This window comes from Larus michahellis, chromosome 4 (assembly GCF_964199755.1).
Source record: "Larus michahellis chromosome 4, bLarMic1.1, whole genome shotgun sequence".
NCBI classification, from domain to species: domain Eukaryota; kingdom Metazoa; phylum Chordata; class Aves; order Charadriiformes; family Laridae; genus Larus; species Larus michahellis.
Genome location: NC_133899.1, coordinates 22,775,922 through 22,795,197, shown reverse-complemented (window position 1 = coordinate 22,795,197; position 19,276 = coordinate 22,775,922). Strand labels below are relative to the sequence as shown.

The 19,276-nt window shown below is 40.9% G+C and overlaps 1 protein-coding gene across 3 annotated transcripts in view; it reads left to right on the top strand.

Annotated features, from left to right (window-relative positions):
- RSPRY1 (ring finger and SPRY domain containing 1) overlaps nt 1-19,226 on the top strand; it is a 40,342-nt gene extending 21,116 nt beyond the window's left edge. For all 3 annotated transcript variants that reach the window (XM_074583432.1, XM_074583433.1, XM_074583434.1), the window contains 11 exons: nt 2,292-2,418; nt 3,881-3,939; nt 4,282-4,348; nt 5,042-5,173; nt 6,454-6,569; nt 7,339-7,482; nt 10,229-10,340; nt 11,334-11,436; nt 12,939-13,091; nt 15,344-15,448; nt 16,482-19,226. In XM_074583432.1, the coding sequence (XP_074439533.1) occupies nt 2,292-2,418; nt 3,881-3,939; nt 4,282-4,348; nt 5,042-5,173; nt 6,454-6,569; nt 7,339-7,482; nt 10,229-10,340; nt 11,334-11,436; nt 12,939-13,091; nt 15,344-15,448; nt 16,482-16,578 (1,215 nt within the window). In that variant the 3' untranslated portion in view covers nt 16,579-19,226. The remainder of the gene's footprint in view (nt 1-2,291; nt 2,419-3,880; nt 3,940-4,281; nt 4,349-5,041; nt 5,174-6,453; nt 6,570-7,338; nt 7,483-10,228; nt 10,341-11,333; nt 11,437-12,938; nt 13,092-15,343; nt 15,449-16,481) is intronic.
- Nucleotides 19,227-19,276: the final 50 nt, after the last annotated feature.

Genomic DNA, 19,276 nt, shown 5'->3' with positions numbered 1-19,276 from the left:
TGCACATAAGGAATGCAACGCAAGTGGGTGTGTGAAGTTACACAAATGACATCTCTTAACTGTGAAATATCTAGATAAGGTTTTGGCAGGCTTGAATACTTTTTCCACTGACCACTAATGTGTGTTTTGGATGGAAAGATGACCCGAGGTGTTGGTACTCTGTTGGTACAGGTGTTTTAGCGAGAGCCTCAAGTGTTTAAGGACATTAACTGTTGTTGAATCCTTTATATGATGATTGTACAGAGAACTTGTCTGTCTTCAAACGCTTGTCCTTGTTTCATCAGAAATTGATGATGACATCATTGCAGCTTTTGCTTTTTAATCTACTTATGCTGCCAATTTTAGTTTTCTGTTTGCATTGTTAGGGCTATAAAAAGCTGGTAGCTTTTTTTGTCTTGCGTAAATGGGTGAGTGGCTGGGGAGTTAGTCAAGCTTTAACTGCCTGAAGTGTTTGTTTGGTTTTTTTCCCTCTAGGCTATTGATTAAAGTCATCTGAGACTTTTGACCAAGTTAAATGTTGTATGATGTCTGTCACAGGGGCTGCAAAATGATTCTGAAAACAAAGCTACGACTAGAAACTTTGCCCGCTTTTAAAAAGAAATCAGGAAGTGGAGGCCACTGTGAATGTGCCATACAAAGAGGGATTTTGTATTTTTTTTTTTTTTGTTCATCTGTACAATGTACTTGGCAATCAAATGATTTGTTCTTCGAAAGCCATGTGACTTTCACTCAGATGCTTTGATTTTAAGGCGTTAGCTATGGAATAGTTGACCTTAATAAGACAAAAGGAATAAGATGCCTGTTTCTGGGGCGCACAGAGTTTTGGGTGGGGTTTTTTTTCCTCCTATGTGTAATCTCTTTACAGCATAAGGAGCTGTGGTTGTGGGATCTGCTGGTCACATGCAGTAAAGTGCTGCTGTTCACTTTCTTTCTATTCAAGATAAGTTTAAGTGTTTGGTCTTAATGGTTTTAAGTCAGTGCCCCGCTTCTGTAACAGCTGGAGAACGGCAGCAGGCTGTATTTCACTCTCTGTTATTGTAGGCTATAAAGTCCATAAAGTTAAAATGGCAGGCAGTAAACTGTTTATTCTATAAAGTCTTTATTTAACTCAAAATAGTTGATCTCTCTGACAGTTCTAATAGTGGCTAAAAGCAGTATCAGAGTATGTCAAGAGTCTAATTTTAGTGAGAATTTTCCATCCTAAGTTTGTGGCTCAGTCATCCTTTCTCTGTTCTACTGACCGTTAGTCTTGTTCATCCGTTCTGGTTTTGTGGCTTTTCTTTTGGCAACATAACTACTTCTCAGTGTTACCTCAGTGTCTAGCACAGTAAACTTGGTTTGAGTGTGGCTCAGAACACAATTCAAAAAAACCATATATATTCAACTTGAGCAGTACTCATTTTTTGCTCCAAATGGCCTGCTGATGACTTCAATATGAGGAGGAGTTCTATTTTAATTAGATCCTAGCCTGACATTATGCAGTTTCATTCTGAATCAGCTGAAATTTTCATGAAGTCTGGAAAGTTGAAGGGGATTTGGAACTTTGCGGGGTGGGGTTCTCACTGTGGGATAACTTGTTCTGGCTCTAGATTAACCCCTAACTGCTCTGACAGTGGAGGGGATGCTCTAGATCTGTCTTGAATTTTATCCATACCATCCTGCCTGAATGGAGGAAATAAAAGTGTGGCATTTTAGATTTATTACCCTCATCAGTTGCTTCCTGAAGTCGTGTGACTACAGGAAAGCCATTTGTGCTCTCAAGAATGCCATTTATGATGTCCCATAAAGCTGACAGCATCCTGCATTTATCATTGGGATGTAGGCTCTCTTTGGGGGGGTGTGTCTCTTTTGGTCCTGAATTCTAAAGTCTAAACCATCACTGTTCTTTTGGAAAGAATGGGAGCTTTAGGGCACTAGAAACAGATTAGATGGCAGTAGTGCTGTATGTGCTGATTGGTGGTGTTTGCCTTTCTGCTGTTCTGGTTCCTGTTGCTGTGGGTCCCTCACTTGTGTATGTCCAGAGGCGTCCCGAGTTGTTGATCACAACCATGACCAGCAATCTGGTGGTAATCTTAAAGTTACAGCTTTTGGTTATGTTGAACTTCTCTTCCCATCTGTTCTTTATTATCTTCTTGTCTTAGAAGATAGCCATCCCATGCTGTCTGTAATGTGATGCTGACTTTAGCGATATAGTGTAAAAATAGTTTGTTGTACGATACTGAGTAAGGGGGAAAACTGTATCTGCCAGTGATGTTGAAGAGATCTCTGATTTATTTTTTTTTCTTTCTCAGGATGCATTACAAAAATTAACTGAAATATTAAACTTAAGCGGAGCTGCTGCTTGCCAGGATGCTTGTCACCCTGCCAAACACCGGAACACAACTGCAGTGCTGGGCTGCTTAGCAGAGAAGTTAGCAGGTAAAGCCGTGGGGTTCCTCTGAAGGCTTGCGTTTGGCTTGCTGAAGCATGTTCTGCTTTAGCACCCGCGATGCGGACCAGTTCAGAAATGTTTTCTTAAAACTGAATAATGTTCTGCATCGAGGGGAGACCTTGTGTGACAGGTGTGACCAAGTCTACTGCTCAATTAAAATGTCGAGTGGTCGCTAGCTTGGATCTGAATGAGCCATTCACAATCCCAAACACTTAAAAAGATCAAATCCTTCTGACACGTGGTTAGTGACCGTTGATCAATGTTTGTTTATGGTATATTGCCTTAGCATGGGAATTGGTCTTTTATGGCTGTCTGTGAGTTATTGAGAACTCGCAGTTCTTTAGCCAGTAGGCAGGAGTAGCAAATTAGTAGTCTTGGAGGCTGTATGGAAACAAAAAAGAAAGATGTCCATTCCGCTAAACGTGTGTTGCCTTATTGTAGTTAGCTGAAAAGATTCTCTCTTCTGGGTTGCTTAAAAGAAAATTGCTGGGATTCTATTTTTAAGGTGACTTTTCCCATAGAACTTTTTTTATTCCCTGTCATTTCTAGTACCCTGGTGGAAACTGATTACTTTAAGTTTCCTTCCTGCTGATGGTTGATTTTGTTTAGTTTTTTTCTTCTTTTCTGAAAGCAGTCAGGAAAAGGAGGAAAAAGTGATTGTGTGGTATCGCCTAATAGTTATTTAAAACAATTTCAATATTTCTGTGGGGGGGGAAAAAAAAGGGAAGAATAAGGGCAGGAAGCCTTTTTGAACTATAATACTCCAACCCTGTTAGACTAAGTCAAAATAAGATGCTGTATCTACTTTTGTCTTAGTGGACACGGGTCTCACTGTATCAGCTCAGGCAGCAAATCTGTTCATGCTGTGGTGGGACCCATTGCAATTTGTTAGAGTTTGTAGCTGCCAGTGTTTGATTCCCTTGTGTCTCTCTCTTGATTAAGCAGACAGTATTGCAGGGCATTTTTTTTTTTTTAAATTGGCTGCTTGCTATGGTGCTGCTGCAAATTGTATAATTAACTGTCAAGTAGGTTGTATTAGATGCTCAGTCAGTTTTGTTTATTTTGGGCTACTGATAAATGGAGCTGGTCTCTATATTTTGACTCTGGAAGAAAAGAGGAGCCAGTCTGTTTTCGAAAGTAATGGGCATGAACATGCTAAGCAGGGGCTGGTGAAGTCTTGCTTCGAAAGCTCAGGAGCGCGGCTAGAACTCTATACGTATTTGCAGCGGGTAAACTGGGAATGTTTGTAATTTGTCAATATCTCTGTACTTATTAAATGTGTAGCAAATATTTGACTGGGAACAATGATAATCATTCTATATTATAGTTCTGCTTTGCTGCAAAGTTCGTAGGTGTCCTTTAATTTGTTGCCCTGGGTTTAAAAGTTCTGTGCAATGATGAGTATATGGTAGTTCCTGTGGATGGATTTAATTTTTAATGTTCTTGTAGGTCCTGCGAGTATAGGCTTGCTCAGCCCAGGCATATTGGAATATTTACTTCACAGCTTGGTAAGTGTCTTCAATCTTTATGTCTGTATCCATACATAGCAATTGTAATGCGATTTATTTTTTATTATTACTGTGAAAAGTTAGGCTTTGGTAAATACTGGTAACGTACGTTATAGGAAGTTGAGATTGCAGAGTGTGGGATCCTCCATCCTTGGAGGTAATCGGAAGTCAGTAGGACAAGGCACTGAGCAGCCTGACCTACCTGGACCAGCCCTCAACAGGAGGCTGGACTGGACGAGCCTTGAGGACCCTTTCAACCTAAAGCATTCTGTGACAGACAGCTTTTCCTATCCATCTGCGCTGGCTATTTATTAAATAACTCTTCTTACTGCCCATGTTTAGAACTTCCAGTCTCATCCAACGGTGATGCTTTTTGCACTAATAGCACTGGAGAAGTTTGCACAAACAAGTAAGTATTAGCCTGATACTGCTCTTAACGGTCATACTATGGCTTCTGCATGGTTGTCACTTGCTTTGTCTGAGCATGAGAGAGACTGGATTGGCAGGAACACAAATGTAGAAGAGAAATGTTCGTCCACTTACAGGCAAGAAGAAATATTTGCTTTAGTGACATCCCTCTACCCCTCAAAACCCTTGAGATACTTGATGAAACTCAGTGCAGTCCTTCACAGTTAGAAGCTGCTGTAGAAGGACTTACGACACGAGGCCTTTGTCACTGAAATAATGCTGTATTGGAGATGGAGAACAGCTGTGATGGGGTATTTGTTTTTTGACACTTTAATGTCACCCCACCCACACAAGAGTTTTGCTGAAACTCAGTCCTTCTCAGCTTAGAATTGCCACATAAAGGCTTATGACATGAGACCATTGTTACTTGAAAAGAAATAAATCTGTATTAGGGAGATTGAGAACAGCTGTGATCTAGTAGTCTTTTGATGATGCAGCTCTGTGCTGAGAAGTGGTATATCTGAGTGCTAAGTTAATTTTGCATCTGCTTGGGGAAGAATTTCATGCTGTTTGTGACCCTGAGGTTTAAAGCGGGGGGGTGTGTTCTACTGTATTTGTAGAATGTTACTATTTTTAACTAAACTTACCCATAGTTTATAGCAATTAACTCTTTTTTTTTCCTCTCAAATTGCAGGTGAAAATAAAATGACAGTTTCTGAATCCTGCATTAGTGACCAACTGATCTTGCTAGAGAAATGGACAGATAATCCAGACTATTTAAAACGCCAGGTTGGATTCTGTGCCCAGTGGAGTTTAGACAATCTGTGTAGGTATAACAAAAGGGATGGATTCATTTAATATTAATCACTTCTTGAAAGAGTTGAAGGACTACTTTGTATTTGTTTCGTGTAAGCACTTATTGTAAATATACCTGACTGTAATCGCTCTCCTTCAAAAAAAAAAAAAGCGAATAAATCCAGTGTAACTGCCTGGAAAGGAAATTTTGGCAAGGAAAACGTTTGTGAAAGGAAGTGGTTTATAACCTGCAAGTTGGAGCTGCAATGAAAATCCTCTCTTGCACCATATTTCCTGTAACCCACGCTTCAGCAGACGTGCTGAGTGGCTAAATACCGCAGCTCTGCCTCTCTGCAGAACAGCTGGATTACTGACACATCCTGGTGACAGTCACTACCGCCATCATACCCCAGCAGCGCACAGTCTCAAAGAATTGTTAAAGACTTCTTAAAGCTTACGGTCTTGTGAGCAAAAGTGAAAAGTGTTCGACAAAGCACTTCTAGATCTATCCTTTTGGATGACTAACAAGCATCAAATTTGCTTGTTTAGTTGTGATTTCGGGAGTGCAGCAACTCTAAGGACCTCATAGTTTCTAATGTCCGTTAACCTAAATTTGGGTAAAATTCTTGTTTGGCTCTGTGGGACTTTAGCCAGCTTACGGGAGGCCAATGTCAGCTGGGTTTAATAAACGCCTGTATAAGTGTTGTAGCAAGTTTAGGATAATACAAAGGGTCCTAAGATAAGACCTCTGATTTGTAAATTAACGTGCATGTGTCAGCGATTTGACACCTGGCAAGATAAATGCTTCTGATCTGCCCGCGTGAAAAGGGGACACAGGGAGAAAGAGCTGCTTTGGCTCAGTTCAAGTTCATCACCTAACTGAAAATAAGAGGGTAAAAAAGCCTTTTAAATCCTCGTTTTTCCCTTCCCCTTTTTCCCCATCCCCAAAATCTTTTCCACTGTGACGAATCAGAAAAACTATGCCCAACTGAATATACGAATACAATGGTAAATCCTGAAACAGCATCTTGGTATGAACTTGGATGCCTTACACTTGCCTTGGGTTTCCTGAAAGCAGTAATTAGATTGTAGGAGCTCTAGTCAGAGGTATTGGTTGTGTTCTGATGTTTAGAGGATATTTAACACACAGTGCATTGGAAGTGATGCTGTTTTCATGCAGGCAAAATATCAATATTTCATTCAGTTATACCAAATATTAACTGGACCCGAGAGAGATTGATTGGCGCTGTGTGAAATGTTTAAAATGAGGTTTTGCTGCTGCTGTGATTAAAAAATAGTTTTATTTTGCAGTTTTAAAAGAAGGCAGGCAGTTTACGTATGAGAAGGTTGACTTGACCAACATTAGGGCCATGCTGAACAGTAACGATGTCAGTGAATACCTGAAGATCTCGCCACATGGATTAGAGGTAGGATATCACTTCAGGATTTCAACCTGAAAAGGAGTCTGAAGAAAAAGGCAGGTTTAAACTATTTTTGTTTGCTACTTGCTTCTCTGATTTCCTAGAATGAGTCAAAGTTCTCTGCCAGCTTTGCATAGCAAACTTGCTTTGTCAGAGGGTTGTAATATCACTACACTGATCTCGGTTGTAGAAATGTTCACACCAAAGTAACGCTTGTATCTGTGCCCCAAAACTTCAGAAAAGGGAAGAGGATGCTTAAGAGTTAGCTGCCTTTTCCCTCATTTTGGCTAAAATGGTTCACAAAGTATAATTCCTATTGTTTGCCCTGCCTAGTCTCAAAAAGTCCGTAACAGTAGGATTTTTGTCTTGGCATTGTGGGTTGTTTTTTTTTCTTCCTTTGTTACTTCTTCTAAAAATTTGTTTGACTACTTACAGATGAATTTTTGTGAATTAACGTTGAATACTTCTCTGTCCTTCACACCAGAAGTCAGCTAACAACCCATGACTTGGGCTGTCTTAGTTTTTAAGTCTTTAAATTGACCCTGTCAAGTTTCTACTGTGTTTTTTTCCCTTGTGGCTTACCGCTTGACAATTTTCAGTCTGGCCTACTGGCTAGTTTGACAATTACTGCTATAAAGAGAGGTTGCTTTCTGACTAAAGTGTCTCTGAAATTACGCTGGTATATTCTTACGCGCGAGAAACTTGATCCAGGGAAGGAAGGGGCTTGTTTGAATACTAATTTTGTCACAACTTAATTCTGGTTTGGTTTTGGTAGGCTCGATGTGATGCCTCGTCCTTTGAAAGCGTTAGGTGTACGTTCTGTGTCGATTCCGGAGTTTGGTACTATGAAGTTACAGTCATTACTTCAGGAGTGATGCAGATAGGATGGGCTACCAAAGACAGCAAATTTCTCAACCACGTGAGTATATGCAACATCATCCAGCTGATGGTGTAACTTCAGTATTTTCCTACGTACAACACCTATGAAAATAGCTCTGGTTATTCTGTGGCAGTAACCGTGCACTTGCCCGTTTCCTTCAGTTTTTCCTCTGCTTTCATGAAGCTATTTTGTCTGAAGTTAGCGGTGCAAGAAGAGGCTGTGTTGTCTCTGCTCCAGGCTGACACTGTTCACACAAATCATGTGTAGCTGCTAGCCGCGACAGCTTGTGATCTACTTGCTGTTGTCTGGAAGCTACAGGGAAATGGTTTATTTCTTGTGGCTTAGTTTCTTCTTGGAAATTCTTTTGATAACAGCGGTGGTTACTGTCTGTTTTTTTTTTTTTTTGTGAAGTAAACAATTGCTCACTAGGAACTAGCAGGTCATTGTGCACTCGCTTTTACACAGGTCACCAAGCAGCCATTTGATTACCTTCTTTAACAGACTCTCCTATTAAATTAACTTTCACAAGGGAAATAATTATTTGAATTGACTCTGGGATAGCATGGTATCGCTGGATCTGCTGGTAGCAGCACTATGGTATGGTTTGGGTATGTGAAAGCTTCTTTTTAGTTAAAAGTAAGGGTTACAAAAAGATTAAACCCTCTACCTTCTTGCCTTCATTCTGATAATATAGAATAAGTACACTGTTTGTACAGAGTACCTAGTTTGCTTTGCTCTCCCTCTCATCCAGAGGGATGAGGGAGATCTAGTATCTTACTCTTCTAAGTATTCTTCGAAGTATTCTGCTTCTAAGTATTCTTTTTCCTACTATTTTACTTTTAAAATTACATACTTGCTAGCATTAAAGCCAAATGTGCCATGTGCATGTCAAGTCCAAACCTATATTCAAAGAATTATCTCAAATCTTAGTAAAGATGTACCTAGGACGTCTTTCTTCTTAGATCCTCATGGTAACTCTGGGTGGCTGTTGTAAACTCATTTGCTTCAGTATTTCCATAATACTAAGAAAGCATAATGGTTACGACCCAAAAAACTTCTTTCCTTCAGCTAAGAGAGGACTTTCCATATTATCAGCCTTCCAAACTTCCAATAAAATTCATTAAAGTGCAAGATGGAATTTTAGTACAAAAGGAGTGTATGGCTTAGCCTACTGCCACTGACCACAATGGAAATACAGCGCTGGGATTTTAAGCTGACGCTTCTACCCTCTGAGCTTGAGATTGAAATGTACCTGTAGCCCTTCTCTATTATTGTAATTTCATGGCTTTCTGTTCCTACTTAGAACCTAATTTAGGAGAGAAAAAAAAATATAATGTAGAGATAAACAGTTAAAAGAAGATAGGCCAAATACATATGTGTGAGTAAATATTGATGATGGGGTGTATGAGAGAAATAAGTGAAGGAGACCAAACAAACAGCAGTGGCGAGAAACCCAACAGGAATGGGAGAGTAGCTTTTCTCACCATTTAATTTAAGTCTTCCTGTGAGCTCAGTGGTCTTGCTCCACTTCTTCTAATTATTCGTGTATATAGTGTTGTCGTCTGCTGGTGTATGACACGCAGATATCTCTACATCACATCCAAAGTCCAGACCCACACTTCTTGCATGGAATTGCAAGCGTGATTTAAAAACACAACCAAACAAAACTACTGTCCAGAGCTGTCCTGAGCACAGGTATTGTAGATGCTGAGTGTAATGGAAACTGTTTGAAATAAAAGGCCATGTGTCTGCCTTCAGACTGCTAAGAGGCTTAAAAGATTTTTCCCACTTACTGTTAAGGCGCTTGGTGTAGATGCGTTTTTCTGTCTGTGCTTCCTGTACAAGGTATGAAAACAGGAGATGTCACATCTCTGAGCAGGATGATTTGCTGTTGCTACAGCTGTTTTGCTGGTAGCTAAATGCTACTGTTCCTGAAGTTCATCAGCTGTCTACCTGAAATACAGGGATGTTCTCTTCTGGGTATGTCACACACGCTCATCAGAGTAGCCATATGCTCTTTGTTTGCAGCATGTGTAACAAAAAGACTAGTCCTAAATATGACATTAAACACCCATTAGCTGGGCTTAGCTTTAATTTGGGACATCTGAGGCTTGTGTAATCAGATACTGCATAGTATTTGTGCTCCAGACAAACCGTGCTGAGCACAAGGAAGTTCCCTTCCATAAGGCTTTTGGGTTTCGTGTTTGCGCTCTCCTACATGACGAATTCTTCTCCCACTCTGAAACTTCTAGTTTTGCATTTTTCTGGGACCTTGGGAATATCACTTGATAACCTTTTCATGACTTTAGGGAGGCTGGCACTGAAAGGGACACAATATGCAACAAATTCAGTGCAGGGGCTATGGGTTTGTTCTTTCTCTGTACTGTGTGTTCTGGTGGCACTTGGGTATCTTGTGGGGGAAGGTATTACCAGTCTGATACTGGGACTTCAAGATAAGAGAGTGGTTACACTTCTGTGTTGACTTTTTAAGACACAAAGAGTTAGCTATTTGGGTACTGGCTTCTGATTTTTAAATAGCTCAACAGACAGGAGTGACTTGAGCTCACAGAGGATGAAAACCACTTTGGAGGCAATATCCCCTTTTTCCCTCCTCCTCGCCCCAACAAAGTCCTTTTGGTGTGAAAATGAAACTAAGACTAGTTTGAAAAAATTGTTTTCACGGGGGTGGGAGAAACCCTTCCTGCTCTTGGATGAATGGTTTAGCTTTAGCCCTTCTGTGTGAGGAATGGCTGCAGACTGAAATGCTTTGCTCCTTTTTCTAAAGGAAGGTTACGGCATCGGGGACGATGAATACTCCTGTGCGTACGATGGCTGCCGGCAGCTGATTTGGTATAATGCCAGAAGTAAACCACATTCCCATCCCTGTTGGAAAGAAGGTATTCAGTCCATCTTCTGCTCTCTAGCCTAGTTGGATTTCTGCACGGGATTTTTTTCCTCTTGCAGGTGCCTAGAAAACAGTTTGTTAGTAGGTGGATACAGAGCAGTTACTGCCTAATCCTCATAATACTGAGGTTTAATAATTATTGTGCCTTTACTAGTATTTGCAGTGGTTTAAGTGTACAAAGTGGGCACCATACTCTTGTTACACAATATGTGTGAAGATAATCTTTTTGGTTAAATGAAAAAGCATTTAACAGGCAGAGTACAACTCATAGTACCAACTAACATTGCTGGACACTTAATCATAAGACTTTTTCTTAGATGCTTGTAGCCCTACAAACAGGGTTGAAATGTTCCTTTCTGGGTTGAAAGAGTTATTTTAGGGAAGTGGGGGAAAAACCTGTCTAATTCAGGTTAAGGAGGGAGTTGCTCTGTCTTGCTTGCATGAAGTTCTTGGATAGCTACTTGGATAGCAAAATTCTGTTCTTGATCTCAGCTTTGAAATCTTGGTAGGGGTCTGCGCATGCCATGCTCGTGTGAACTGTGCCACCTTCTCTTCTATTAAAAATTTCTCCTAAGGATGGCTAAATTAAAATACCTCTTAAAAATAAGTATGTGCAAAATAAAGCATAGAAGAAACTTGGACTTAACAAGTGTGTGTTGTAAGAATATCTTCAATGGGCGTGAAATAGCCAAGGAGAGAAATAGTGCAGCTTTTTTCCTGGCTTTGGCAAAGGCTCTGCAATACTTCTACAACTATGTATTATGCTCTGGCAGACTAAATTTTTTTTTTTTTTTTACTATTTTGTCCTGAGCTTTTCCTGTAGTTACTGTCTGTATCAATGTTTCTTCCTTTATGCTTTTGCAGACAGTTCCTTTTAAATGAGACAATTCATAGTGAGATATGTGATAGTTAAAACAATAACTGTTTCAGCTGTAGGCATTTAAGAGAAGTGAAATCTCTAAATTATCTTTGTTTTGCATGGAAGGAGACACAATAGGATTTCTACTAGACTTGCAAGAAAAGCAAATGATCTTCTATTTAAATGGAAACCAGCTTCCTGCTGAGAAGCAAGTATTTTCATCTGCTGTGTAAGTATGTGCTCATTTGGAAGGACAGTGACCTGTGTGGATAATTGTTTTAATTATATGAAGTGTTTCCCATTTGAGAAACCCGCTTACCTGAAGCCACTGTTAAGCAGGTTTCTCAATTGAAAGTTGCTTAGACATCAGTGAGAAGGATATAATTTTACAGGTGGATTTCAGAGTCCAAAATAAATACTTTGGACCTTCAACAGATGTTTTCTATGGTCAAACTAGCACGGCACTGAAATAGGAGGCTGTAGCAAAGATGAACAAATTTCTGATAGAGCTTGAGGAATTTTTGATCTTCTAAAAAATAAAGCCTCAGTCCTGTAAATGCTGAAGAATGCGTATTAACTTACTGCTGTTCGCTGGGGCCAGTTCCTGTAGTAGCATATTGAATGTTCATGGGAGCATGTCTCTTGGTAGCATTACGTAAAGGTGTGAGGCTTATTTTGCCAACTCTGTTAGAGTTAACACGTGGTGAACTCCTCTGATTCTCCCGGGGAAGTTCAGCCGTTTAGTTCTGAAAAGATAAGCTGGTGTGATACTTGAGAGAGCAGCTTCCTATGCAGCTTAATTAAATGTTACAGTACTCTGTAAATTAATACTACTGTGCTAATAATTTCATTCATGTTTTCTCCTCAAAATGAAGTTCAAGAAGCAAGCAGAGAGGAGTTTAAAGAGTCGCGGTGTATCTTGTCTGTTCAGCTTGCAGTACTCTGTGTGGAGTATGTCACTTACATACTCAACAGATTCTCTTCTTGGTTAGAGCTTAAGGTATTACTCAACTTGGGCCCCTTCAGCAAACAAAACTGAAAGAAGTGATAGTTGTGGTGTTTTGACAAGGTGGCTGTGAAGAAAAGACAGCTGGCCTGAGGTAATCCTGCAAGGGCAAGGAGGAGCAGATGGGTGTTGTGCTAAGAGAGCTCAGACCTGGATTCATCCCGTGTGGGTCCCACACAACAAGTGTGGGGGACTGCAGGTTCCCCAGATCTCTGCCTGCTCAAAGAAAGCAGCAGGAGCGGTGGAGATGGAGGTGTCCCTTGAAGCTGGTACTGCTCCTCACAACTGTCATGGGTTAGGCTGGGCTGGCCACCGAACAGCAATTGTTTGGAAGAAAAATACTTTTTTTCCAGTGCTGAAGGAGATAACTGAGCTGATCGATGTAAAGAGGATCAGGTTGTGTGTTACTCAGATGGATGCGTCTGCTCTTAGTGTGTGACTAAGCCTTGTTGCAGAGTGGGCAGCCTTTCTTGGCTGTCTTAGTAGTAAATTCAGATAAACCCCGCCAGTAAATTCAGAAATTGAGAACTAAGTGAGCAAAGTATGTGCAGGTGAAACTGGGTGTGTTAGAGGGTTTTCTGCCAATTAGCTGTAGCACATTTCTGTTGAAGGAACTTGTCTCTTTGTTTCGGGGTATATTTTTTTTGTCTGGTTATAGTAGCAAGACGTCTGGAAAGCTCTATTATTAAGTCATTCTGAAACGTTTGTTGTTGATCACATTGCAGATCTGGCTTTTTTGCTGCAGCAAGTTTCATGTCCTATCAACAATGTGAGTTCAACTTTGGGGCAAAACCTTTCAAGTACCCACCGTCAATGAAGTTTAGTACCTTTAATGATTATGCCTTTCTGACAGCAGAAGAGAAAATCATTTTGCCCAGGTAATCTTCCTGTCTAGTTTAAGTGTGTTTGCATATGGATAAATACAATGCCACACTTCTGAGTTGCATATTCTTATGTTGTACTTACCAAAGTTATCTTTTATGGGGTCACACCTCCATAGGTCTCTTTCAGAAAAGGATTGGATCACAGGCTCCGGTGCAACTTAATAAGTAGGGCAGGAGATACACAACCAAAATTCATTAAACTAATTTTTTTTTGTACTATTAAGCTAAACTAAAATTGACTAGTACTGCACAGGAAACTGGTTTTGGTGAAAGTGCCTCCTGCTAAGAATGATTAGGTTGGTTGAGGAGGTGTAGTCTTAATTTAAAAGGACGTCTTATTTAAATTTGACCTAATTTGTGATGTTGGCAGTATGGACGTACTGAATGGTTGTAAGACTTGAAGTTGTCCTCCTTTTCTGATCCAGATGAAAAGTTTCCCCTTTGTGAATTATAGCACTGACAAAGGCGATTCAAATTTAGAAGTGGTTCCCCACTTACATATAAATCAAGCCAAATAGAAACAGCTTTGGATACACTTTTCGTGAAAACTAATAGCTTTTCTGGTTTAGGTCATTAGTAATAAAATAATTTACTGGAACACAAGCAGTAACAGTATACAGTGTAATCTGGGATGTGCCTTACTGCAGATTTGCAATTTTGTCTAAAGATGGGCCCTCTGGAGAGCTGCTGGTGTTTGGGCTTGAAATAATCTTTTGTTGTGTCTAATTAAATGGGGGGGAAGGGTGATGGCAGTGGGTACCCCTGGCTATAATAGAATTCAGAGACTGGTTTTGAATTGCCTACCTGTTCAATCAGGTGGATTAGGTATTTGAGTGTCTTAGTGTTTAAAAACAAAACAAAAATAATGCCTTACTCCTGGATCTGAGTCATACACTGACAAAGTTTGAGGCTTGCAATACTGCATTTATGCAGAGAAAATCAAATGCAGCTTGCAAGGCAGTTTTGTACTTACATATAATGTCAGAATAACTTACACCGGCTTGTGACTGCAGGTGCTTTAAGTGAAAGCCTGATTCAGTCCCTTAAGGTGATCTGTTAGTTATGATTCAGTCCCTTAAGGTGATCTGTTAGTTATCATTCTTGGTCAGCCCCCTTTTCAAAGTCAGTGTTCTTCTCTTTTTTTTTTTTTTTTTTTTTTTAGTGTCTTGCACTAGATGAGGGGTTTTGTGGTTTTTAGCTGCCGATCGGGTGTGATTGGTAGTGATGTCACTCTGGCACTACTCTTGCAACGTTTAAGCTTGAGCTTAACAACAGCTGTTACTCGATTGTGCCAAAAGGTGTAGAGAGAAACTGGGGGAAACCGGTTTCCTGTTGATGGAAACTGTGTAGTCCTGTTTCTCCTGACGGGAGGAACCAGGCCTCCTGTGGCAGAAACCATTTAATACCTGATGGCACTGAAAGGCTCCAGTCAAGGCTGGACGCTGCCGCTCTTTGCGTAAACAAAGATCATCCCTGCCCCACAGCCTGAACTGTTTGGAAACAGTAAGCCAATCCTAAATGAAAAGATGACTTTGATCTTAAAAGTGATAGGGGAAAAAAAGGCAAAGGTCTGAGCTGGACCCTAATTATCCATCGCAGGAGTTAACATAAACTCATGTAGAGCTGTGCTGAATTTAATACATCTAGTGCTGGGCCATGGTCTGGGCTCAACACACCACCCTGCCACTGAACAGCTTTGGCGTGTAGTGTAGGTGTTCCAAACTTGAAATGCCTTATTTCATCAAATGGGGGATTTTTATCCTTTTACTCTCCTTTGTGGCAGTTGCCATACTGGGATGTTGATTTTTCTTTTCAATTTATATTCTTTTAAACTGCGTTACAGCATTGCAGGGTTGCTGAATTTTGTTGATACATGGGTCTGTGTGGTTTTGTGTTTTGTTTTGGGGTTTTTTTGTTTCTTAACTCCTAAAAGTACACAGGTATTAAAGAAGAATTTTTTTGAAGTGTTCAGCTGTGGGAGCTGGGAGGATTGTAATCTAACACCCTCCTTGTCCCTTTCTGACAGACCAGAGTAGGGAGTCAAAAACTGTTCTGAACATCTCTGGGTGCATTAAGCCTTTTTTGTGGGAAGTTATTCTCGACGCTGAGCAGCAGTAGCGTTGAGTAGCACAGGCAAGTGTTGCATTGGTTTTGATGCGATACTCGGAATAGTTGTGAATCTATCATGAATCAAACTAACATTTGGGGTCGGGCTGGGGGTGGGGGGCGTGTTCCCTTTTCTCCAGACACAGGCGCCTGGCTTTGTTGAAGCAAGTGAGTATCCGAGAGAACTGCTGCACGCTTTGCTGTGATGAGGTAGCAGACACAGAGCTCAGGCCATGTGGACACAGGTAAAAACTTAAAAAAAAAAAAAAAAAAAAAAAAAAAAAAAAAAAGCCAACTCCCCAAAACCCCCATCCTCCTGCCCTCCCTCCCCTGCATCCCCTGCACCCCACCCCCGCCCAAAACAAATCCCCAAACAAAGAAACAGAAAATGTATGTGTTTGGCGTTGAGCTTTGGTGAGACCAGCTGCAGTCCCTGCTTATCTTGGTTGACTCCCCAGCATAAAGGAAATAATGAATCCTTTTAAGGATGTGACACATACAGAAGTTAAGCAAAGTATTCCCACCCTCCCCCTAAGCAGATTTAATCCTTAACTGTGTGTGTGTGTGTTTGGGGCTGGGGAAGTACTGCGGCTACGGTACTATACATGCTATCCCTCATCTCAAAGGCTTTGCTGATGAGTACTTGCTTGGTACTGGTGCTGTGAAATCCGGATCACTTTGAGGAGAGCAGAAAATTCATTATATACTCCATTAAATGTTCAACTAATGGATTGTCTCAAGTCACAAATTCCTCTAGAAGCTAAAAATTGAGAGGGCAGTTTGAGCAATAAGTATCGTGTAAGTAGCCTACTAGGAAACTTAATACAGTTAAGTCCAGTTCCTTAGTGTTTTTAGAGCACTCATGGAAGCAGTTTTGCCACAGGTCTTCTGTCTGCATGTTGCCAAGTTAAAAACAGGAGACGTGCCCAGTGTGCCTCAACAAGAAGTGGCGACAGCTTCACGCAGGGCACGGGGGCTGCTGTTCCCCAGACCAGAGCAAGCGTTGGGATTAACAAAAGCGTGCGAGTGTAATCCTGGCCAACTGCACTAGAGGTTTCAGGTCGGCAGGATGCTGAGCAGCAGGAGCACCTCTCAAAGCCTGTGCATCCACAACACCTGACTTGCAATTCCTAATCTCCGTGCTGAAAGACTGATCTTGTCTGTGTTTCTAGCAGGCTAACTAAACTGCTTAGTGCTTGGATTTTTTTTCTTTTTAGTTTTTCATACTGTAAATGCAGGCTTTAACTGATGTATTATTTTTTTTTTCTTCTCCTTCAGTGACCTGTGCATGGAGTGTGCCTTGCAACTGGAGACCTGCCCTTTGTGTCGACAGGAAATACAGACCCGAGTCAGACAGATCTCTCACATTTCATGACACACGTGGAGAAATACCACAGACTTGTTTTTAATTAACTCCAACCAATACTGAAAGGGGAAAGCACCTCTAACCAATCTTTATGCACATAGAACCACAGCCATGGCCAGATTTCATGCTAAACTGTAATCTGTTTATCTTAAAAATGAAATCTCTAATAAGCTATCTCAAGTTGCCAGCGATGGGAGCTGGTTTCAGCAGTAAGGAGAGCTGGTAGGTCAGCGTGCTATGGCTATGGGTTCCTTCAAGCAAGACCATAGGAGAGTGTCTCTCTTCTTCCCCCTTTCCTTCTCGCCTGTCGCAAGTGCTGAAAAAAAAATTTGCACTGGAAGTACACGTACAATGCATTTTAGAAAAGAAGAGAAAAGAAATATCTCCTAAAACAGGGCAGTTCTGTCTTGTGCTTGAAAGTCTCTATTTTTGGCAGAAGTCAGTACTAAAAGGAGAATGCCAATGTTTTCCTGTTTAATGTAGCCTCCTGCTGGTCAGAGACTCTGTATTTTCCGACAGTGGATATTAAACTGCTCAAAGACTTAATCTGTACACAGACTGATTTGAAAAGACAATGTGGAGACTGTAGAGAAACTCACATTTTAATAACTCGGTGATTCCAAAGAATGTTCTGATTTGTTTTTAAACGTTAAAAGATCGGTGGTATTTTCAAGTACATAATGTTTCTGATGCTTTTAACTTCAGTACCCACATTTTTTTGTGAGGATATAGTTTTCAGGAGGTATTCTTAACTAATTATAACGCTGGACTGGAATTAATTTGATATTCTGGGTATTTTTTAAGGTATCATTGAACATCTTTTTTAATCAGTGTTGTTTTTGAAAGTTATGTTCACTTTGGAAATATTGAGCTATCTTAAAAGATCGGAGGAGAATTTTGGGCCAGTTTATTTAAAAAAAAAAAAAGTTATTTGGATAGCAAGTTCGGTTTTATTCTGTAACTCTTTAAAAATGCACCTTGCTTGCCACATGTCAGTCCTGCTCCAAGCAGGTTTGGGGCCACACTTTGTATTTTTGATAGGGATCATGCAGTAGGACTCTCGGCTCCAGTTTAATTACACATTTGTGACGTTTGTATGTTAAGGATGCATTTCAGCGGGCAGCTTTGGACTGTTTTGCTAGGTTTCTACAAGGAATCAGGGTTCACAGCTGGTGTCAGTGAAGTAGCACAAAAATTGGTGGAGTTATGCTTATTTTGCACCAACTGAAGATACAACTCGGTCTCTTCCAAGACTTGTACAGGTTGCTTTTTTTTTAAATTATCTAGCTATATAATAGAACTTCACTAATTCACACATAACTTACACCAAAACCATCCCACTTCTTGGCAGTGATTCAACAGCAGAGGCTGTTGTAGTGAATTCTCATGCTGTGATGCATCTCATTTTAAAAATCCTTTATCTTCTTTATTGTACTATCACGTATTAACAAAGCAGAGCTGAGGCGGCTGCTTCTTGCTGAGCACTCTGGCTTCCGACTGACTCCCTAACCGGGAGCTGGGAGCTCTGCACACAGAGTTGCCAGAGAGCTTGATTCTGGGACCTGTTCACCTTCTGCCTTTGCTAACTTAAGGGTGCTGAATTTCATCCAGGGATTTAAAAAAAAAAAAAGTGTCTCCATTGAACCTCTGGTGTATAATGTGTGAATTAAGAAAGTTCTGTCCATCATTTTCTTGTTGATTTTTTTTTTTCCAAATATAGACTGAATCCAAAAAGAGTGCTGGTTAGTATTTCTGCTAAAATGTGAATTCTCTTCCACCTTCGATGCCTGTTTTGATTAAAGTCAGACTGGCAAATCTGTGCTATGGGGACCTCATTTCCTCACTGACTGTACTTTCCTATGTTTTGCTGTAATCCATGTTGCCAGTCTGGGCCATGTCCCTTCCTGCTCGGTGCTGAATGAGCAAACGTGCGTACACCATCACTGCCACAAGGATCTTAAGAATTTCAGAATCCACTTGAAGTTTTAAATGCTTCCAAATGCAATGGTAGGTCTCTATCCCTAAGGTCCAAGGATACTTTAGGGAAGAGGTGGGACAGAACCATTTTGAACTCTGCCTTAATAGATTCTAGTAACTTCAGGGCCTTGGTTTCCCTGGCCAGGATTAACTGAGGTAAAATTTTCAGAAGTGCCTAGGACTCCTGATTTGTATCAGCTCTATGAGATTAAGCTCTTAAGGCCCAGGTCCATGTCTGAAAGGCTTCTAGGTGTCTCATGTCCCCTTGAAATGGAGGTGACCTGAGAGCCTTGGTGCCTCTGTGGATATGGGACTAAGTGCCTGCATTCTTTGTTGAAAAGACATGAATGCTTTGGAAAATTTTGCCCCAGACCGTCTTCCGTGCAGCTGGTGCTGGGCAGAGGAAGCCAATGGTGCTGAAGGAGGGAGCTGTGTTGCAGAGAACTGTCCTGTTCATTTCACAGAGGGAAAGACTGTACAATTTGCCTGGCTTTCTGCTAAAATCCAAGGTCTTTGTAAAGCTTGATCCTCCGTGACCGGTGCAGTGCCCACCTCAGTCCCTCCACCCCCCCGGAGGCTCAGGGGCCAGGGAGGGGAGGCAGTGGCTCCATAGGCCCTCAGAAGGGGAAATGAGTTGTAGCGAAGCTGTCCATTCAACAATAAAAATGTCTCAAAGGCTATTTGTTGTTCTTTAATTCTTCGGCTTCTGTTGAGAGACAGGGTTGCAAAT